The 21,802-nt window shown below is 44.8% G+C and overlaps 1 protein-coding gene across 3 annotated transcripts; it reads right to left on the reverse strand.

Moving 5' to 3' along the window:
- Positions 1-3,339: 3,339 nt before the first annotated feature.
- On the reverse strand, positions 3,340-21,691 carry FBXO21 (F-box protein 21). Of its 3 annotated transcripts, none has more exons than XM_080628695.1 (12): positions 21,466-21,691; positions 18,701-18,836; positions 17,907-18,001; positions 16,026-16,147; positions 14,000-14,146; positions 13,027-13,160; positions 12,698-12,834; positions 11,755-11,931; positions 10,852-10,984; positions 8,071-8,261; positions 7,013-7,170; positions 3,340-3,992 (listed from the first exon to the last, which is right to left on the reverse strand). In XM_080628695.1, the coding sequence occupies exons 1-12, from the start codon at positions 21,621-21,623 to the stop codon at positions 3,814-3,816; spliced, it is 1,767 nt and encodes a 588-aa protein (XP_080484821.1). In that variant the 5' UTR covers positions 21,624-21,691; the 3' UTR covers positions 3,340-3,813. The 3 variants fall into 3 exon arrangements, with proteins under 3 accessions (XP_080484821.1, XP_080484822.1, XP_080484823.1); XM_080628696.1 differs by having other exon boundaries at positions 18,701-20,515; positions 21,466-21,604; XM_080628697.1 differs by having other exon boundaries at positions 18,701-20,533; positions 21,466-21,523.
- Between the last annotated feature and the right edge of the window lie 111 nt (positions 21,692-21,802).

Raw genomic sequence — 21,802 nt, forward strand, 5'->3', positions numbered from 1 at the left:
AGCATGCAACACAGCCTACCCCACAAGCAGCAACGTAGGAGGAGGTGGCTGGCACGCCCAAGCAAACAGAAACACAAAGGGGAGCCTTTACACACCACTTCCTTTGGTTTTGTCTGGATCCCAGAATTGGGCTGGGACCCTGTGCTCACATTGTGTGGTGCCTGTTGCGACTCCTCCAGTCTCCTCTGTATTTGGCACGTTCAAGGCTGTGTTGGCACTGACACGATCTGTGTGGCAAAGCAGGCAGGCAGACCTGTAAAACATTACTGAAGGGATGAGAGACTTCAGTGACAGGGCTGCTGGATTCCCTGTGCCCACGTGCCTGTCCTCTACTGTGACACCCTCCTCTTGCACCCCATGCAAAACTGGAAATGGCTAAAGTCTGTGGGTGGGGGAAGACTGTGAGAACCTCATGAAGAGCAGTTCCCACATTTCCTCCTTGCTCAGACTCTTTCCATGATATAAACCTAGAGTGGCCCCAGCAAGGTGGGTATAATGGGGTCTGTCGCTACACTGGGACCCACATCCTGAAGTACGCAGCATGTTTACAAGTGGGTTACATGTGCATTGCCCAGTACCAGTTTTCAGAGCAACTTTGGGTAGCTTTCTGTTGACGCAGCATTCAGCAGCCTCTTTTGCTAAGGATTCCTGTGAGCTCAGTATGTGGCAATCCTCTTGATGCACTTGAGGGAGGGGCAAGGTGTCAGACGGCCTGTTTGGCAGAGAGGAGTAGAAAGCCTCAGGAAACTCACCAATACCTATGCTGTTACAGAGCAAACCTCAAAGCTGAGGCTGGGAATAGGGAGCCCAAGCCCTGCTCCTGCATGCCTGTTCTCAGCTACCAGCATCAACCTTGTGACTCCAAGGTTCCATTCCCAGCCTTGCATCCCTGCTAGGATTCTGTTTTCAACCCTCAACTAGGGTTGGAGGGCTGGGGTCCACCAAGAGATGGGTTTTATGATTCTGCCTAATGACTCCTACCTGGCTTTCAGCTGGGTTCATCCTCCTTCCATTGAAATTCTTCAGTCCCTTCCTTCTCCCCTCCCTTCGAGTTCATCCCAGTAGAGACTTCTTTAAATACAAATATATTTAGAGTATAGCACCTTCACCATTCCTCGGCACTAACCACACAGGGCTGCTCTTCCTAAAGCACAGAGATCCTGCACACCACCATCACCACTCCACCGGCAAAAGTGCTGGGCTTTCCACATTTATTTCTCATATTAATCAGTGCTTAATATTCCAATAGGATGGCATGCAGTTCAAGCATTCTTTTAAGAAGGCTGTGGGATTTAATGTGGGGATGCCTGAAGTGCTATAATAGAGCATCCACCTAACTCTACAGGGCACAGTACCTAATTCTCATCTTTGAGATAACTACTGTACTGCAAGTGGACAGTGACAGGACACACTAACTGCAGTTAGTCTATAGACATTGCTTCAGAAACCACAAAGATATGAAGGTTCTATGTATGCAGACACTGTGTCACTCTGTACCCCTGTAATACCTGATCCCAGAGGAAAACCTTTTCTGCAGTGGTTTTGTCTGGACCTTTAAGTCATGTTAAAATTCATGTGCCTTGAGCTGCTGAAGCTCTTCTCTTCTGGACAGCAGAGTATGCGCTCCCCAAAAATCCATTCTCTTTTGGCAAAAAGGAAGAAGGCCTCAAGCTGCAGGAATTCACATCTCTCTTCCATACACAGTCTGGCTGACTCCAGGGCTGGCCAGTTTCCAGTCACAATCCCACTGCATCGCATGAATACCTACAGATTGGAGGTGGCAGCACGTGGAAGCTCCCCATACATCAAAGAGATTTTCCCCAAGGCTGGACAGTCATGAGCGGCAGGGTGTGTGGGAGAGTATGGGCAAGTCCAGTGGGCCCCTCCAGTGCTTTGGAAGCGTTGGAGATGGAAGGCAGCTGTATGGAGTCCCCTATGACAAACTGCAGAAACTGCTGAAGGAGAGGGTGAATCGAGTCAGTTTGCCAAGGTGAAAGCCATCCAGCTGGCCTTGGACATTGCTGAACAAGAAAAGTGGCCAGTACTTTATCTCTATACTGACTCATGGATGGTGGCAAATGCCCTGTGGGGTGGTTGCAGCAATGGAAGCAGAACAGAGGTAAACCCATCTGGGCTGCTGCACTGTGGCAAGATATCACTGCCCAGGTGCAGAACCTGGTGGTGAAGGTAGGCCACGTAGATGCTCACGTACCCAAGAGCCGGGCCACTGGGGACCACCAGAACAACCAACAAGTGGGTAAAGCTGCTAAGATTGAAGTGGCTCAGATGGACTTAGATTGGCAACATACGGGTGAATTATTTTTGGCCCGGTGGGCTCATGACACTTCAGGCCATCAGGGCAGAGATGCAACATACAGATGGGCCCGTGATCGAGGGGTGGACTTAACAATGGACACTGTTGCCCAGGTTATTCACAACTGTGAAATGTGCTGAAATTAAGCAAGCCAAGCGGTTAAAGCCTCTTTGGTACAGAGGACGACGGCTGAAGTATAAATACGGGCAGGCCTGGCAGATTGATTATATCACACTCCCACCAACCCGCCAAGGCAAGTGCCATGTGCTTACCATGGTGGAAGCAACCACCGGATGGCTGGAAACATACGCTGTGCCCCATGCCACTGCCTGGAACACTATCCTGGGCCTTGAGAAACAAGTCTTGTGGCAACATGGCACCCCAGAGAGAATTGAGTCAGACAATGGGACTCATTTCCAGAACAACCTTATAGACATTTGGGCCAGAGAGCATGGCATCGAGTGAGTATATCACATCCCCTACCATGCATCAGCCTCTGGGAAAATCGAATGGTACGAGGGGCTGTTAAAAACTACACTGAGAGCAATGGGTGGTGGGACTTTCAAACACTAGGAGTCACATTCTTTCCATTCTCCTTCTCATCCCTCCGGGAGTGAGGGGAGAAAGACTGACCTCAAGGTTTCCATGAAACAGTGCCATGAGATTCAAAATCATTCTAGGAGCACTCACAGCTGTGCCACAGATCCTGCCCTGGACATAAACGATGAACAGACCAAAAAACAAAGGAAGAACATAGACTGCATATGTTTAGCAGGCAAGGGAAAGGGCTAAAAGCTCATCTTCAGCATTAGGGAAGTTTGTGTCATCAGCAAGGTGGCCAACTGGACCTCACTGTTACCAGGGCTCTGGCCACCCCTGGAAGTTTAGCTGCTACTGGTTTTGTTGCTGGGGCTCTTTCCCAGGCCCGTAAGGATATTCAGAATTGGAATGGTAGCTCTATGAACAATCAGACTACAGAGGTGGACCAAAATCTGACCAAGAATTCAGACTGGAGGAGACAACAGTGAAACGTATGAGACTTTAAGGACTATCACCTGCATGAGATTAAAACATTAAAAAAACCCCAGAACACAACCAAACAAAACCCACATCACTGCAAGGACAAGCAACTTCCTTCTCTGGAAGAGTGACTTCTTCCATATTCCACACCAGGGATCTCACTGAGTTGACCTTCTAGGCAAGACAATCACAGAACGAGTAATATGTGCAAATCCTTCCAGAGGACAACACGCTTTCCAACACGACTGTCCCTGCAAGATCCTTAAGCTTGGCCTCAACTACCAACGTGTCCCTGTGCCTTTGGGCCAGAATGGGCAGGCAGGCAACAGAAAGATGCTATAGCACCAGTTAACAAAGTTCAATGCAATTTTCAATGCATTAAGCCAAAGGATTGTCACCAAACTTGCCTTCCATGCAAGTTTTGCAAAGAGGGTAAAGCTACACTCCAGCTGCTTCTGTCCTCACGGTGCCTTTTGCATTCACTCCTTGCCTGAATTGCAGATCTTCTGAACTGTGGCACGTGTGAGCTCCAGATCCTCTGGGTACCGAATTTCTAGCTCGGTATTTGCTAGGTAGTAAACGCCAGTAAACTCTGAGAAGTAGCGGCCGATGTCAGGGTGAGGGATCTCCCGAGGTTCAGAGTTGTATTCCAGGTTCTCTGTTAGGAAAGGAAACAATGGGTTATCACCTCATAAAATAGCCTACTGCAAGGCAATAAATCCTGCACCTCTCTTAAGTCTTGTTTCTGTCTCTACAAACACCACATCTCGATGCTTTAAAGACAAAAACTAATCCAGGAAACTACACAGAGTGCACCACTACAGTTGCTCCAGAGCCTTATCTCCTAAGAAATGCTGACCCTATCTACTAGCAGTATGAAAACTGTTTTGTGCCTGAGACTACACTGTCTGACATCAGGTTAAAGTAGCAGGATGCTGGCCTGCTCCTACTCATTCAGAGGTCCTGGTTGTAAGCCCAGGGAGAAGCTGCCACAGTGAGCTCTCTGCCACAAACCCCACGAGAGATCCAGCTGCTAGAGGAGATCCTTCTCAGTTGCTCCAAGGGCAGGCTGACTGCACAGGGTTGCCCTGACAGAGGAGCTGAGTGCTTTCTTGCTCTAAGTCACCAGCCTGGTCTCAAGCATATCTCACACAGCGAAATTAACTTCTCTAAATCCAAACTTCCCTGAGTCAAGAGAAAACCCCTAAGAACAACACACTGATTCCTTCCCAGAGCAGCCCCTTTCCTCCTCTGTACAAGATAACCTGATTAAGCACAACAGTAAACAGTGCAGAAGCACTGGCATTAAAACACAAAGGGAACCCAAGCTGAGGGCCCCTTTGCTCCTGCAGTGTTTGTATAAAGCAGTGTGACTGGGAGGCAGCCCAGCACTAAATCACATGCTCAGGTGCCCTGCAGCAGTCCCCAAATGATGTCACTTCGACCAGCACGGTGCCAGACACACAGGTAGAAACCACAGCTGCTGAAGTCCCAAAGTCTGACTGATCTGCAAGGCAGGGTGGGAATGAGATGGGATGCATTCAGGAATAATCATGTCTCAAACTATTCAGTTCACTACAGAGAGCACACAGAAGTTGTATTAATCCATACAGGTGCTTTCAAGCTACTGTATGTCTGTGTGCAGCCAAAAGCACAAGCACTTTTTACACTTCAGTGGGCTGGTGCAGTCCTTGCAAACTACCTTGTTTGTATACTGCACCACTGCAGAAGACAACTGACACTCCAATATGCTCTGCAGAAGCACAGCTGAGCACTGAGCTGTGAACAGAGAGAAAAACACTGTGATGAAACAGAAGCTGGCAGGGGAGAAGAGTCTGAGTTTGGCACTAGGTGGGGAGCCTGAGAAACATGCTGAATAGTGTGTTCTGAGCCAGGTACCTGGCCTGGGCTGCCACAAAGCAAACAAAAAAAGGCGAGAATGGACAGGTAGGCACCAAACTCACCGTATGAAGCAGGTGGTTTAGAATTAGCTACAGCTCAACCTACAAATATACAGGAAGGACTCAAACTGAGGTGCAGTTATTTGTAATAAGCTTGAGGTTATTTCTGAACTGCTTAGATAAAACTCTGCATTACTTAAGATTCTTTCAGTAAAAAGCTATCACCCCCTCCCCAAAGTCAGGTCAGTTAGTTATGAAACAGACCATTCCCAATTGATCTGAGGATCTGTTTTAGAGGAGATTTTATCAGCAAGATTTCAGCAAGCAAGGACAATCCTTTCAATGGCAATATCAGATCAGTTACATGCCACAGACACAACAGTGTCACCTACAGCTTGGATAAAATACACTGTCCTCTGGAATCAGTCAGTATTATATTTTTGTCTAATTTTTTATAAACAAGTATAAGATGCATATTTTATTATGTATTACGAATAAATTATTCTATAGTTCTTCCCTGTGAGGGTGCTGAGGCGCTGGCACAGGGTGCCCAGAGAAGCTGTGGCTGCCCCATCCCTGGCAGTGTTCAAGGCCAGGTTGGACACAGGGGCTTGGAGCAAGCTGCTCTAGTGGAAGGTGTCCCTGCCTGTGGCAAAGGGTTGGAACTGGAGGAGCTCTAAGGTCCCTTTCAACCCAAACCATTCTACAATTGTATGATTCTGTATTTTAACATCAAGGATTTTTGGTCTTTAAGACTCTGAGAGGTCAAGTACTGCCTAATAAGAGACATAAGAAGCTGCAACATTCCCAGTCCCAACTTCCTCTACTGAATATAAAGTACGTTTCAGGACACTAGGAAACACCTGCACTTTACACCTACAAAAGTAGGAGTGTCTTGTAAAAACACTTCTTGGTCACATATAAGGGATCAGAACGTTCTAAAGAGCACCCCTAGTGAAAGAGCTGAACTGCATTTTCTTCAGCATTTCCACTCCAGCAGCTTCCACATCTCTTAGCAAAATACAGTCAGGCTGTGCAGCTGCCCTGCCAGCTGGATGGGATGCCTCTGGATCAGAGGGAGAAGAACAAACATGAGGCAAAGGAACACTCTGTTTACAGTGTACAAAGTTACAGATTTATTATTTTTCCTTTTGAACCTCAGTTCAACACTTCTTCCTGTGTCCTAACCTCATATTCTGTCCATCAGACAAGAATTTCCTTTCTTATGGTATACTGCATGAAAAGTGAGTGACAGATTTCTACATTGCTTTGCAGTTGTACAGACGTTAAGTTTTGTCCTGTTTTTATGAGAGGTGGCACTAAATCCATGCTACCTGTGCTCTTGGCACATAGTGCCTTGACGACAGGTGCTCAGAACTACGCCCTGACAAGCAAAGCTTATTTGCTCCCTCACTAATTCCTATTTTGAGGTCCTACCCAAAGCACAATATGATTTCAAAGAGCAAGAGCTACTGACAGAACTTCAGAGTGCAGTAAAAGATGAGTGACTTTTTTAAAAGCAGCTATCATGGTTTACGCAATAAAAACAATCACGTCCAAAACACACTTCTTGGGCAAGAGAAGATTACACCAGAGTGGTCCTTAAAATTCATTCATGGAGAGCAAACAAAGCAGGCCATGATTCAAAATAATTTTCCTTCCTACCTCAATCTTAACTTACAGTTTATGTTTCATACTTAAAAGAGTTAATCCCTTAAACATCCCTTTCTCCTAATGCACTTCTAAAATGGATAGTAAACACAGGAGACTTACTCACCTTGAGCAGCATATCTGCAAGAGCCATCTTCCACTAGCACATTGTAGAAAGGCTGGTGGGGGCCATGTGGAAGGCTGTGGACGTTCATGTTCCGGATCCATTCATGCCCCATCATGCAAGCAGGATCCCATCCGTAAATCACACAGTTGTAGCCATATCTAAAGAAATAGCACACCAAAGACTGTGAGAGTTCCAGAGCCAGCTCTTGTCTCTCAAGACTAATACAGCACAAACAGGACAGGAACCTCCTGTCAGGTGGCACAAAAAGATTGTGTGCATATTTGGAGGCTGTAGAAATGACCAGGAGTCACTGGATAAGCAGACAGGAACAAGCAGCTGAGGACAAAGGAAAACCAAATGTGAACAAGGGAAAAAGAGAACGGGAAAGAGACCCTAAGCCAGCAAACAGGAGAACAGGAAACAATAGAGAGGGAATCAACCATCCTGCTGTGTTGTGCAATGACTCTGTGCCCATCACACAGATGTGGTAATCCCAGTACTGAACTCCCAGAACCAAAGCCATCATTATTTTCAGCATATTTATGTGATTTCATCATGAGGTATTGTAACTGTCACTGCTGTTACCCCTAAATATGTTCCACATGTCGAGTCAGAGGAGTAGCTGAAGCAACACAGGGCTGGCACGTCACTCTGAGAGAGTAGTACAGACAGGGACACAAAGCCTCTGTGCAGTGCAGGAAGAGGGGATAATAATAGCACAGGGAAAGATCCATAAGCTGTCTTAGGAATCTTACAGTCTCTTTTGAAGTAGATTCTGTTCCATGATCCCTCATCAGAAACTGATTACTGATGTTTCTTCAAGAGCTCTGGGCTGTGGAAATTTTACCTCTGCAAGCAAACAGCAATGAATATACTTGCTCTCAAAGGACAGAACTGCTCCCATTTTTCCTACAAGGTGCATGGCAGTGATGCAAATGGCATTTTCCATTCCATATATCTCCTTGGCAGATAAAACCACATCTCATTCCTGTCAGAACCAACACCTCTGCACTCATCCTTACAGCCTGCTAATGTGGGGAAGGTTTTGAAGAGCTCACCTCTTGTGTTTCATTATCAGCCCGATGGAAAAGCAGACCTCTTTGTGTTTCTCATCTGAACGGTGCTTCACCTCGGGTCCCACCTCCTCCTTCCGCCGCTCAATGTGCTCCAGGGTATGCTGAACTAAGTACCCAACAGCCCCATGCTGGGACGGGTCCAAAGCCTGAATATGCTGCAAGATGTCCAGAACCTTCAGCAACCGAACCAAAAAAAAAGATTCAGAACAAGTCTCTAGAGCAGCCCAACACTTACATATATATATATACACAGATATATTACTCAACTTAGCTGGGTCTAAGTGCCCAGGCCTAGAGATCCACCACACGAGTTTTCCACACAGGACAAAGAACCTCTGCTCTAGGAACACACTCCCAAGTAGTTCCTTGTACTCGCTTAGCTTAGCTTGCCGAAACTGCACAGTCCTCTCCTTTTCTAATTGTAAAGCTCCCTACTTCCAAGGAAGGGCACTGTTGAGCACAATAACCCCTTAAAACTAAGTCATACAAGCTAGTCATGTCACATTACATGACCACAGGGCATTGACAAGACTGTTTCAAGGTTTCTGGAATGTTAGTACTGTTGCTAGTCTCCCGACCTGCTGCTGTGAGGGCGTTCCAGATGACTTCTGCTGTACTTGAGGAAAAGCATCTTAGTTTAAAAGAGCTCCTCAGCATGTCTGTGGGAGCCTGACAGAGGAAAAACATGGCAGCACAGAAGGAAGGGCAAAGAATCTCTGTGATGCTATACCATGTAATAGAGAAAAAGAGACACAGAACCTGCTGTCTCAGGATGACTAAAGAACATTAACTTTAAAAGTGCTCTCAAAGTAGCAAACCAAACACCAACCCACCCACCAACAGCCTCTGGCACACTGTCAAGCATCCACTGCCAAGTTTGTTAGAGACAGTTAAAACAAGTTTTACTCTCATTTTTAATCTTCCTCCTTGTTCTTAATAGAATTATTGTCTAAACAGGTTGGGAAAAGACAGATACACCTGTCCCAACATCAAATACCTCAAGTGCTGCCACAGTTCCAAAAGCTGACACATTTCAGCACCTGGCAAAGGGACTGTCTCCTTGATCACACAATGGAAGTTTTGGTCACTCTAAGTTCAGAGCAGCAGCAGTAGAATACAAATCTCAGGCTGTTGAGCATGAACATCAGCCAAGAGGTGAAAAAAACTGATTCAGAGAAAGAACAGGTGAGTAGAGAAGGCATGAGAAGAAGCAGCACAGCTCAGACTTCTTGGCCAACTTAATTCTTTGGCTGGCATCTTGAGAAGGATGAGAGAATCCTGGAAAATCCTACAGAAAGGGGAAGGCCCGACAGTGACCAGAGCTGCCAGATTCTTGGCTATTTAATTTACTGTTATTTGCTAACATTTAGGACAACATTCTGTGCAGCTTGGCTTGACTTTTAAGATTTTGTACCACTTGCCATAAATCTGGCAGACCTCTGTTAAATCTGGTAGCTTTTCTTCTGTCAGACACGGAGCATTCTCTCTGGCTGGCTAAAAACCTACCCAATAGCCTGGAACGACTGGGTGCAATACTGCAAAGCCCAAATTTGCACATTGTCAGTGCATCTGACAATGTGCTACAGAGAAATCACATGTAAAACTCAGCCATGATGTTGCATTGTTTGCTCTGAGGTGCAGCAAAATGCAAGTAGGTAAAGCCTTGGTGCTTTAAACACATCACTGAGTGCAAGGAAGGGGAAGGAAGATCTTGCAGTGTTTCACTTAGCTGTCCCCTGTATACATACAGTTGCTATTTCAGCTTAGTGAGTCCCTTCTGTACCCAATGTCTTTGTGCTGGTTTTAATATGGTGATCCTAAAACTTGCTGCTGTAAGAAAGCAAGGGTGAGCTTAGCACAGTTTGCTCTTCAAAAAGAAGGCAGCTTCTCCAGCAGTCCTGAACTTCAGTGATCTTGGTGGAAAGAGCTTTATCTTCTGCTCAGCTGTCCAGACAATAATTTTGCCTCCTCACCCAAACTTCACTTTTGGAAATGGCACAGGCATTGTCCATGTGTGCGAGCTTCAGTAAAGCAGTACAAGGAGTTTTCACTAGGGAACACCTCTCTGCTGTACTGACACACTAAAGAAACGATACTTTGAGTTATGTACTTCTTCCCTGTGCCTTAATGCAGCGAAAGGCACAGAGATGATCCAGACACCTTGGACAACTTGCAAGTCTCAGCACCTTCTTTCCCACATTCACAAGACAGCAGCACTCAAGTTGCTAAAGTAAAGATGGTATTAAGAAAGAATCCCAAGGACAAGAATATTAAGTTGCTTTTTCACAAGAGCCACTGACTGTGTGGCTAAGGTTTCAGAGAACAGTTTTGGTTGTATTTATAAAAGATAACTTCCTGTAAGTTTTTTACCAAGGCAATTGCTTTTATATGAGTCCAGCAAGAGTTTTACCACCACTACCACAATCCAGGCGTAAATCAGAATGCTCTTATAACTTATAACTAAAGTCCATAGCATTGTTTGCAAGATAAGCTGTCAGGCTTGGGCAGTAAATCATAAATTATGACTCAGACTTGATGCTGCTCACAAGTTTCCTCTAGGGCAAGCAAGCAAGCATCATCCTCCTTTCCCTGTTTCATAGAGTAGAAATCGATTCTCTGAAATGTGATAACTCATTCAATTGTATTTATCACAGAAACAACTCGTGGCAGACTGTAATGCAAGCTGACGTAGTCCAAAAATCAATAGACCAGTGTTAATAGTACTTAGTCTATCAGAAAACATACAACCAAGTGGCGGGGTACCTTTTCTGGCCAGATTCCCAAGTGGAAGTATAACCTAGCCTGGAGCATTAGATGCTGCACATTGTCCGGATACATGGCCAGGTAGAGATCCAACGAGTCTCTCAAGAGTTGGTAAGACTGATCAGTGCTTTCTCTGCCAGCAAAAAAGAAACTGAGTTGTAAGGCTAGCTCTTTAACCCCTGCCCCCGGTACTCTGATGTACATAGACAGTCACCAAAAATGATGCTACAGGTCATTCAGTAATGATGCATGCTCATTCAGTAAGAGTGACTCCAGCACTGACTGTCACTCATAGCATCCAACAGCCTGCTCAGCAGGAAAAGTGCTACAACATGACTTCTGATTGGAATCTACTCTCCCACTTCATTGATATTCTACTTGGTGAAATAATCCTACACAGATAATTAGCTCTCCAAGACATTTCCTTTTGAAATCTGCTTTTGTTCCCCTACCTTAATTATCCCTAAAGCAATCCTTTCACTCTGTGATTTCTGTCTATGTGATTTATCAGGGGCAACTGAAAACAAACCCAGATGTTCTGCAAACCGAACGTATCTCTGAAATTGCCCATTTCAGCATGTGGGTTGTGCTTACCAGGTCATAACGAAGGTCTCTATTCAATGGTGGACAGTGCCTATCAGCTTTTTACAAAGCAAAAAGAGATCTGTCCATTTTCTTGGTGAGAACTAGTTTTATTAAATCTTCTTGTTTCCACTCAATACCACTGCAGGTGATTAAACGCAACTACAGAATGGAACATGACATACAGAATTTAAGATCCCCTGGGGTGACTGACATCTTTCTAAAGCACTCACATACTATGAGGAAGAAGTATCACATATGCAGACAGAACACCCTAGGCCCTTCTTTCCAGAGGCCTGATGGGCCTGATGGTCAACTCACCGCTTGCCAAGGTTTAAGAGATTCCCCACCATCCGCTGCAAGACCTCTTTAGAAGTCACCACTCCATAGAATTCTTCTGTCACATGGTGGCCAATAAGGTACTCACACTCCTTCACTGTCAGCTGTTTCCCCTTCCCAAAGGCATCAATGTAGGTGTAGTCAAAGATATCAGTGCTTCTAAGGAAATAAAAAGGGAGCTAAATTGTGATGATGGGTCTCATGATCCAGCAGGATTTCCTATTTCTGTGCTTCCCTCAGCACTCTGAAGCTTGTTTGTTAGCAAGTCTCATTCTTACCGCAGCTCTCTCCTAAAAAAGAGATAACCTGATACTTTCTCTCTCCTCTTAGCTGCTGCTTCAGATAAACATATATGGGAAGAGACAGAACAACTACAGGGACATTTCACTCCATCATGCCAGTTCTCTCCTTCAGGTTTGCTGCATCTATTGCTAGATTATACTATGACAGTGTACGCAGATGACGTCTGAAGCCTAGTGCCAAAAGGGTCTCTTGGACTGCTGATGTCATTCACAAACCACAGAGCTCTGTAAATTGATCACAATCTGGTGAAAGACTTGTTCTGCACTGACTCAGAGAATTAAACGAATGTCCAGAACAGCAGCAGTGGCCTGCAGCAACTGTTCTGTACGGAAGGTTAAATGAAATCAGCACCTTTTTTCTTCTTTTCAGCTTTTCGTAATTTTCTTAAGTTAGAGAACCATTACCTCACAGGTACTATTATTGCACACAGAAAATCTGTTACCATTTATCATCAGTACAGTTCAGTTCTGGGAAAACTTTTGCAGAGGTCTTATCTTTTTCTCCATATAGGCTATAATTACAGATAGAAAATAATACAACGTTCTGGTATAGGTATAGCCTTGTAAATCCTTTTGGCTTTTATTACTGTGGGCATAACTTCAAAATTCAGCAGGTCACTTACCCTTCCTTCCCTTGACACCATCGCAGCAGAAAATGGCTAGGGAAGTTCACTGGTTCAAGTTTGACTCCCAGCTGCCTGGCAATTGTTAAATACAGCACAGACAAGCTGATGGGAATTCCTGTCCTGCGGATCAAAACCTGAGGATAAAAACATGATAAAACCATGAGGAATATTAAGAAAAAACAGAAACCCCCAATGCTTGATTTTACAGATGAAAATACACCAACTTGACAGAGCATTATTTGTCTGACTATATCCAGAAAGATAAACACCACAAATAGATGTCTCAAGCCTTGCAGTCTCCTGGGTTTTGCCTAACATACACATACCTGGTGAATGTACGAATTCAGGGAGTTGTAGTAATCCAGCTCGTTTCCTTTGTATTTCAACTGCTCATATAGGACACAGTTCATAGCATCAAGTACCTGTCGTTGAAGCTCCACTTCTGGAATCAGGATCTCTCCTAAAAGTACATGCAATGAAATAAAGACTGAGAAAACAAGTGTACTTAACCTTTATGCAATGAATTCTGCCCAAGGACTAAGGACACTAAGACAATTCAGATAGTGAAGAGACTGGCTGGAGTTTACCATGGCAGTGCTGTAGAGCTCTGCTCACGACATGGCCTGGCTCAGTGGATCACCCTGCAACTAAGCTGTGCAATAGCAATTCCTTGCTTCCTTGTCCGGCTGAAGGACTGGATCCTAACCACCCTGTGCCAGCATAGCACTGTAGCTCGGACACGTCACACTGCCTGGGCATGGGAAGTGTGCTTTCACTGCTTGAGAGTCCCAGGTTGGCCATACCAGATATACAGGTACAGACAGACCACTTGTTCATCCATTTGACAGACAGCAAACATTTAATAGTGCTTATTAATAAACGAAAGAGCAAGATGCTGCCCGACCTCTGGAGATGGTAAAGCACCTACCTTTTCTACTGCTGCTGACTTTGAGACTTGCAGAGGAAAAGAGGTCAATCCCACGGTGTCCCTCAGCTAAGCTATACATATCAGGACTACTTAAGTCTTCAGGTACAAATGGGGAAAAAAAAAAAGGAAAAGAGAACACTCCTCCTAATTCTTTTTGCTTAGACAGCATCAGATGGACTGACAACCCTGGGCTACTGAGTCCCTGGGGCTGCTGCCTGACTGCTGGTTCAGGCAAATGTCAGAATACGCTTGCCAGGGAATAAAGTCCAACAGCTCTTTTCAGCATCAATAACTCAACAGCTTCACCTTCTCTGCCTGTATGTAGGCTTACAGAAATGCTCTGCAGCAAAGCCTGTGTTTATGTACAGTACCTGCCTTGGAAGCCAAGCTGGGGTGCCTCGGGTTCCTCGTCCGCAGCACTTTGCGCACTTTATCTGTGATATCATCCACTTGTGCCTGGACACTTTTTAAGCAGATGTCTGACAGGGGGTTACAGTACTGATCAATTAAAACAGCACCTGCAAAAAACAAGCTATATAAGAAACAGGACTTCAGTTTTGTCTTGGCTTAGTTTTCCCTGCTCTAAATTCCAGGCATGCAGCAAGCAATTGCAGCAGAACATAAGAGCTTTCCTTTTAAAATCTGCAGTCATTTATTGGATTTGTCACATAAAATGCAAAGAATAAGCTGACACAGAATCATAGAATAGTTAGGGTTGGAAAGGACCTTAAGATCATCTAGCTCCAACCCCCCTGCCATGGGAGAAATACCAATTCAATTCAGTATTCTCCTCTCCACCATCTGGAAGGGAAAGCAATAGATTCGTACATTGAGCAGGTATGCTGCTAGACCTGGCTTAACCAGTCGACCCTCTGATCACACTGCATATTCTGGCATCCTCTCAACCTACAATGGTTTTTATTCAGAGCCTGAAATCATATCAACTTTACTACTGCTTCAGTTCTAATTTCTTCTTGCCACATCCTCCACAGCTATCATTCTTATCATTCTCTTTTCTGCTACATTCATCTTTCTCTTCCACACCTGCTCTCCATCTTCATGTCAGAAATCCACTATTACAGAAGAGATTGTCATTTTCCTTCTGCCCAAGCCCCCTCCCCCATCAAACTTCTGCAAGAAAAAAAATTGCCCTTTCTCAGAATTTTGTTTGTTATCTTGCCACCACTGCTCTTTCCCACCTTTTTCAACCTTTGGCATCAACTGTATTCATCTGCAAGATTTTTGCCTGGATGCAAAATTGCTCTTCCAGCTTCCCACATGCTTTGATAACATGTTCATGACAGGCCTGTATCCAAAGCTTTCAGCAGGGGCCTAGGCAACATCTTCTTTCCCCGCCCCCCCAAAGTGCTCCCCATGCTGACCAGGTGAAACTGCACAAAAGGCTATGTGTTGATGCTTTAACAGTACCTCCACAGCAGATAAATGCATGTATTTGTGACCCATATGATCAAGTCACACAACTAACTGCTTCAGTTATTTCCAGAAAAGGCTACTTCTAGCTTTCCCTTCTTTCCCTACCACAGTCTCTCCTTCAAATTCTATTACCACTAACAAGAACCAGCTTTGGTGATAGAGACTCTTTAGTATGACATTTTTGAGGTACGTATCAGGAGTAAGGGACTCTTCTACAGACACTGGCAGCTTTTGATCTGTTCAGAAGACTATATTCTCCACAGACAGCTTGAAGAGGGGAATAATTCACCACACTGAGGACATGAATAGCAGAAAAGGCTTTTCTTTCCTCCTATCAGGTGCATGTGCCTTCTCTCACCCTTTGACTGGACTTCCATCCATCCATCCCCCAGCTCTACACTGCACAGCTTCAATAGCAAATAGCTCCCAAGAGAAAAATCGCAATGCACAGATTCCAAACTGCAACAATTTCCCCTGCCTGCAGGTTGCTCCTTGTCTTTATCTGAGAAGCTCTTGGCAAAGGAGATAAGAGGGAGCTGACTTGAAATCAAATCAGTTGCTCTGGTAGGGCCCTATTCAGGCCATGAGCCACAGTTAAAATGCTTCTGAAATGTCAGCTAATGAGGATGCTGAGCTACTGCTGATTCCTTCAGTACATTATTCAAGACTCAAATAGAAGTGTTTAACATTTTCTCCACAGCTTTTCAGCTCATCTGTCCATAGGCAATGATTCAAGCACAAAGCACTGTCAGAAGCTAATGCAATCCTGACATTCCCATACAACACTGTGCAACCACTGCAGGCTTGTAAGGATTTCAGCTACGTCAAAAATGCAAACTCAATTCACAGTCATTGTCCAAGGGCTACTTGAAATATAAGCAAGGAAGGCTCTTTCCAAGTAAAAGAATAATGATGGAAAGCTGCCATTAGGTGCTCAACATCGGATTTGTGCCAAAGACTTACCCTCCAGAAACGACTGCCGATCAGTCGGGCGCTGAAGATATTCCTTCAGGTTTTTCAGAATGTTCTGCTGCCGTAGGAAGTAGAGAATTTTCTTTGCATAGTACTTCCAGGTGAGACCTTTCCTGCACATTTAAATACAGAAAGCAGCACTGCCCTAAACAAGCACTTTAAGGATGATAATTTGGTTTCACTTTTCCAGTGAATACAGGTTTACAAGTTAAGACTATTGCTTTGCTAAACTAGTTTGAGAACACTGTTATAATGAAAAGGCAACCAAAACCAAAGTGTTAAAAGGAAATTCGTCATCAAAAAAACACAATATAAGCAAAATATTGCTGCTGTCATCTCTGTTTTTTAATCTATCACCAATATGTAATCTTGAGAGGATACAGTATCATGGGAAACACCACAGATCCTAACCAAAGCAGCTCAGGAAGATCTGATTAAAGTCCTGATTTCATTCATAAAGCATTACCCTCTGACTGGATCCCTCCAGAGTCAATCTTAAAGTATCCTCTCACCATCAAAGCTCTGGCCTATAGCAGTGGGCCACCCAGCGCCTCACTGAGCACTTTTACACCAAGTAGTTAGGAATGGCACAAAGCCCTAGCCCCCAAAAAACCCAAACGGTGAATTCTACTGATGCCCATGCTCTGCCCCTACTGTGTTTAAAACAAGACCAGTTTCCTTCTTCAGAAATCACCCACTGTCCCTGCTTACATTTCCTCTTCAGACTGCAGGTCAGATCAGCCTTCTCCATCCTTCTGCACAGAACAATAGTAACACTTTATCCTCTTTCCAATAAATCGGGATGCTCGATAGGGACAACTGCTTTATTGGGATATCTTCCAGGGAAATGATTTAGGCTAACGCTCCTGAATGGCAATAACTACAGTTCAATCAGGGTGTAATTAGCATCAATTCTACTTTACGGGGAGGCATTTGGCCAGTGCAAAGGCTCAAAGGCTTTTTAACCAGTTGTCAAATGAGAGATGTTTAGTCCCAGTTCAAACAGAGAAGGTAATAAAATGGATGTGAAAAGTCAAAAAATTAGATGATTGCTATTTCAGTTATGTTCTTCCAAGATCTACTAATAGTCCCTTTAACCAAGGCTATTAGACTGCATCAAGAGCAATCTATTGCTGCTTCGTATCACAGCAAGATCAGCATGGTTTATGTGCTACCAGCAGAAAAAGCTTCAAGTAAAGCAGTGACTTATCTTGCTCAGTGTTAACCATGGTGATGAGAATACCCAGGCAGATGCAAACCAGAAGTTTTATTGACCTGCTTGGCATTTCACCTGTGTGAATAATTTATAGAGCTGCAAATTTAGCAATGGCTGAATTCAACTCAGTTGCTTATTTGCAGACAAAAATTGTACTGATCTACTATAGCCAAGAAAAACAACAAGAGGCAAGAAATAAGATGCTGTAGTTTCATGATACAGGAGTTCATCCTTCTTACTGAGTACTCCTGCTTTCCTCCCATTCTGTGTCCTCATCTGCAAATCACTTCAGCAAACTGATCCAGGTTTAAATAAAAAAAGGAATGTGAGGATGTCCTTAACCCAAAATTACTACAGAGAAAAGGGTGCATGGAACATTGCCCCAAGAGATGTCATGAACTGACAAGGAAACAAGCAACAAACAGTAACACAAAGCCAGAGGAACTCCTTGTAGAACAGTCTTCATGGGAAATATTGCATTTGTTCTCAAACTAAACTCATAGCAATACTTTCCAGCCTTGGTAGGCCTGGGGATGTTGTTTTATGAGAGTTAAAGGAGGACAGAAGTTGAGGTCAAGCATCCACCACAGTGACGTTCTCCTTCAACCACTGAAAGGAGAAAAATCCCTTCCATTCCTAACCCCTCACTCTCTTACCTTCCTTCCATGTTAAGGATACACATCAGCTCATCCTCAAAAAAGTGACTTGGGCACCCAAGAGTCTCAATGTCACTGAATCCATCACAGGGGACCTGCCAAAGCAGGCAATGAATTATGCAAAGCACTGCAGATTCTTCTCAAAAGAACATCATTTCATTAGAGGTCTCAAAACTAAGTTTTTTCTAGGTTTTTAAATTTATGTGTCCAGCTCACCAAGTATTTATAGTCTCTAGTCTACAGATTCATTACAAGGATCCACTGATAGCCCCACAGCAGCATCTTACAGCAATCTGAACTAACTACTACAGCATTCAGGGCTCCTACCGTGGGTGTATGGAGCAGCACAAACACCCTAGATCTTACGCGTATCTCCAATTCAGTGAACCTGTGCTTGGTTGTGTTTTCAAATGACTTCTGACAACTCGCAGGACACATTCTTGCACAAGGCCTGTAGTGAGATAGACTCATAGGCTGTGGTATGTGTCAATAAACTGCTGGTCCTTCAGAAGTTTCCAGAGCCAGGTCTGAACACGCAGCAATGAGCAAAGAGCTTTTAAAGCTGCAGCAGCAGCTGAATGTGATATGCAGAGTGTGCTTTGGAATCTATGCACCTCTGCATTTTGAACTCCTTCCCTTTTTGGCTGGTGATGGAGCATTTTCATACAAAGTGAAGAAATACTAAAGTTCTCATGACATAGTTGAAAAGATGTGAAGAGAGAGGGAAGACAAACTAGTAAAAAATACTAAACAAGTAGCTAGGCTGTTGCACATACTTATACAAGATGACTTACATGTTCCGAAAAGAACCTTTTGGAGAACGAAGCTACAATTCTCTGGGCTTCCAGGCCAGCATTGTGCCGTGCTTTGTATTCTTCAAGCCAGCTAACACCATCTGTGTGACTATAGTACTTCAGCAGCGATGGCCATCTGCACAAGAAGACATAAGTGAATACATTCATTAGTATTTCCATATAACCAAGAACCTCCAAAACTGTGAAATGTTACTTAATGTAAGCACGTGACGTGAAGAGCTGAGACACTGCCAAGACACAGCACAACTTTAAATGTAATTGTATAAATTCAGCCAAAAAAAAAAAACAAAAAAACCTCAAGCACCAAAGCATAAACCCAACTGATTATGCTGATTACTTAATGGTTACTTAAAATTAAGGTCTCCTGAAGCCTGTCAGCAGGAAACCTTCAAAAGGTCAGATCCTAGGTATTTCAATACCTAAATATCCTATACACTTTCGAGATGTCCTCTAGAGCTTTGCAAGATCAACACAGGTATCATATTGGCAGACAAGAGGCAGTGTTTTATAATAAATAATAAAGTTTGGCATTCTGAAGCAGTATGACATGTAAACTAACTTGTCATCTAACAGAAGATTTCATTGTCTATGCTCTTCCTCCTGCCTTGGGGGTTTCATTAAAAGGATGCACAAAACAGAACTCCCTCTATTTCCCTTGCTGGTGGCAACATCTACTGAAGGAAACCAGAATTCTGAAGTCAAATTGTGACAGCTAAATGCTTTTGCTGTTCATTCTTAATACAACAAATAATTATGACACCCCCCTACCCCCAACAAACACACCTTCCTTGTAGAAGAAAGTTGTACCTGTTTTAATGAGTCCAAAAGTGCAAAAGCTAAAACACATTCCACAGTTTACTGAGCAGTGTTTCAAGGTTCAATTGAAAGCCTAACTTCAGGTAATATTTTGGGGACTATTAGCGCCAGCACCTTGCACAATAAAACACCAGCACAGCAATACCCACAACTGCTCTGAACATATCAAGATCATTTTTGTATGAAACATGAAGAAGAATCAGTGCAGAAGGAAGAAACCTAAGAGAAAGGCCTCTTGTAATTTATAGGGATGGTTATGTCACATATTGGGATTCTGTTAATATTTACTGGTTTTTACAAAACATTTTCCTTTAACTACATGGATTGCCTTAGGTTGCTTTCAGATTTTTATATATATATATATATATATATATGCATATATATAGTTTCATGCATCTACATATATTTATTTTTATAACTAGAGAAAAGGCCAAATGTTTAAACCACTACTTCTGTACAAAAATCAGTACCAACTAACCAAACCACACAGTTACGTACATCCACACATGGAGAATATTTTACTACCAGTTAATCATAAAACTCCACTGCAATTGCAGGTACAGAATAAAGCCAAAGACTAACCAAGTAACTTCCCATTACATAAACAACCTCTCTGCTCATGGCTCCCCAGCCACTCACCTGCTGCTGAAATGTAGCCACATCGTAATAACAATTACAATCATTTATTTTAGGATGAGAAAGAGTAATTTCTGGGGTTGAAATGATACTGAAAATGTTAGGAAAATGAAGCGCAATTACTCACGATGGAATCCAGCCAGGACGACAAGGTCAATGTCCAAACTCCTGCCAAAAGTTTTCTATCAAAGCCAGAGGAGGACAGCAGCATTTGCTAATCACTCACCACACTCCATTTCAGCTGCTGGATCTCACCCAATTGTAACATTTCAGGTTGACTTCAGAAATTGGAGCCACTGAATCGGTGACAGGATCTGGCCACAGCTCAGTGAACTGGGGAAGCTGTAATGGTTCAGTAGCCTTTTTCACCCATGAAAAGAGAACAATTCTCTCATTTGAGCTATTTTGGAAACCAAGGGGCAATTAAGGAAAGCAATATTGCTACTTTTCCTGTGCCAAAACACAGATAAAACCAGGTAGCAGATGAATATGCCTTATTCTAGATAGGTTGGCAGCCCTAGTGAAGGAGTGGTGTTTCTAGGACTGCTGAAACCAGTGTAATATAAACCATACTACACTCAAGCTTTACTCCCAACTAAAGTGTTAACAGCTTCGCCAATTACAACCCAACTATGCCTTCATCAGGCAGCCTATAACCACCTTTGGGGGAAACTAAACTCACGAGCAGCAAAAGTCAATCCAAAGGATTTTGGTTTCTGTGAAAATAGCTCTCCCAAAGGCACTACAAATAAGCACTACTGCTGTAGAGCAGCAGTCCTGCAACAGGACAAGCCTTGGCAGTTGTTCTGGAAGCTGTTAGCTGCTAGTGGGGCCTGGGAGGCCCATCAACACCACCAGTGTGTGTGGCCCTACATCCAAACCAGTGTCACACCCCAGGCTGGATCTGCGGCCTGCAGGTAGCCCAAGTGTCCAGATGTGGAAAAGGCTGCAAGGACACATCTCCTCCGAGTGGCTCAGCCTGATCCCACCCCATGGGACCGAGGCGGTGAAGCAGCCCTGCAACAGCCCCTGCTCGGGAAGGACACCCGTTAGATACCACCAAAACGCCACTGGGCTCGTTCAGGCCATGCGGGGCCCAGCATGCACCTTATGGAGCCGGAAAAGGAAAAGGGGCAGGGATGGGGTGACGCGAGGAGTTAGGCTCCATCCCCCAGGAAGCACCTGGGCCCTTCCAGCCCAAGGGTACCTTAGAACCGCTCCAGCGTGGCCCGGCCCGCGCTGACAAGGCCCGCCCGGCCCCACCGCCCCCCTCGCCAGGCCGCGGGGCCCACCTGAGGCGGAAGAGCTCCCGCCACACCTTGCCGCGGGGCTGGCACGCCTCACGCAGCCGGCGGCAGGTGCACGACACCCGCCCGATGTCGGCGGCTCCCAGCACGTCGCAGCAGAGGATCAGCTCCAGCAGCTCTCCCGGCAGGTCCGTCAGGCCCATCCTGTCACCGTCCGCCTCCGCCGGGCCCCGCGGCACCCCCAGCCCCGCTGCCGGGTCCTGACCCTCCCCCGCCGCCATCTTGGATGTTTACCTGCGCGGCCCCCCGCGGGAGGGGTTAGGGAGCGTCTGCCGCTTCCGGCGCAGGGAGAAGGCGGGGGAACGGCCCGGGGAGCGTCTGC

This window comes from Psittacula echo, assembly GCF_963264785.1.
Source record: "Psittacula echo genome assembly, chromosome: 13".
NCBI classification, from domain to species: Eukaryota; Metazoa; Chordata; class Aves; order Psittaciformes; family Psittacidae; genus Psittacula; species Psittacula echo.